At 67.7% G+C, this 294-nt stretch overlaps 1 protein-coding gene across 1 annotated transcript; it reads left to right on the top strand.

The window, feature by feature from the left end:
• Positions 1-13: 13 nt before the first annotated feature.
• LOC103810350 (alpha-ketoglutarate-dependent dioxygenase alkB homolog 2-like) lies at positions 14-137 on the top strand (the record flags this gene model as incomplete). Its single annotated transcript, XM_009083248.1, has 1 exon — positions 14-137. A coding segment is annotated over one exon (124 nt), but the record flags the coding sequence as incomplete, so codon positions are not given.
• Positions 138-294: the final 157 nt, after the last annotated feature.

Raw genomic sequence — 294 nt, 5'->3', positions numbered from 1 at the left:
GGAGCTGGGCCCAGGCCGCTCCCCGCGGCGGCAGATCCGCGCCGAGGGGCTGAGCTGTGACTACAGCATCCTCTTCGGCCGGGCGGAGGCTGACGAGATCTTCCAGCAGCTGGAGCGGGAGGTGGAATACTTCCAAGGTAAAACTGCTGCTCCGTGAGGGAGCTCGGGGACAGGCTCCGCGGGCTCCTCCCTGGGGTGCTCACAGCCTGGGCAGGGCTCTGAGGGACCTGCCGGGCCAGGAGGCTGTTCTGCTCGGCCCTAATGGTCCCTTCTGACCTGAGCCCTTGTGTCCAG

Source organism: Acanthisitta chloris, unplaced genomic scaffold (genome assembly GCF_000695815.1).
Source record: "Acanthisitta chloris isolate BGI_N310 unplaced genomic scaffold, ASM69581v1 C16073965, whole genome shotgun sequence".
Lineage (NCBI taxonomy): Eukaryota > Metazoa > Chordata > Aves > Passeriformes > Acanthisittidae > Acanthisitta > Acanthisitta chloris.
Note: the sequence above shows the minus strand (reverse complement) of the source record. Positions and strands in the feature narration are given on the sequence as shown.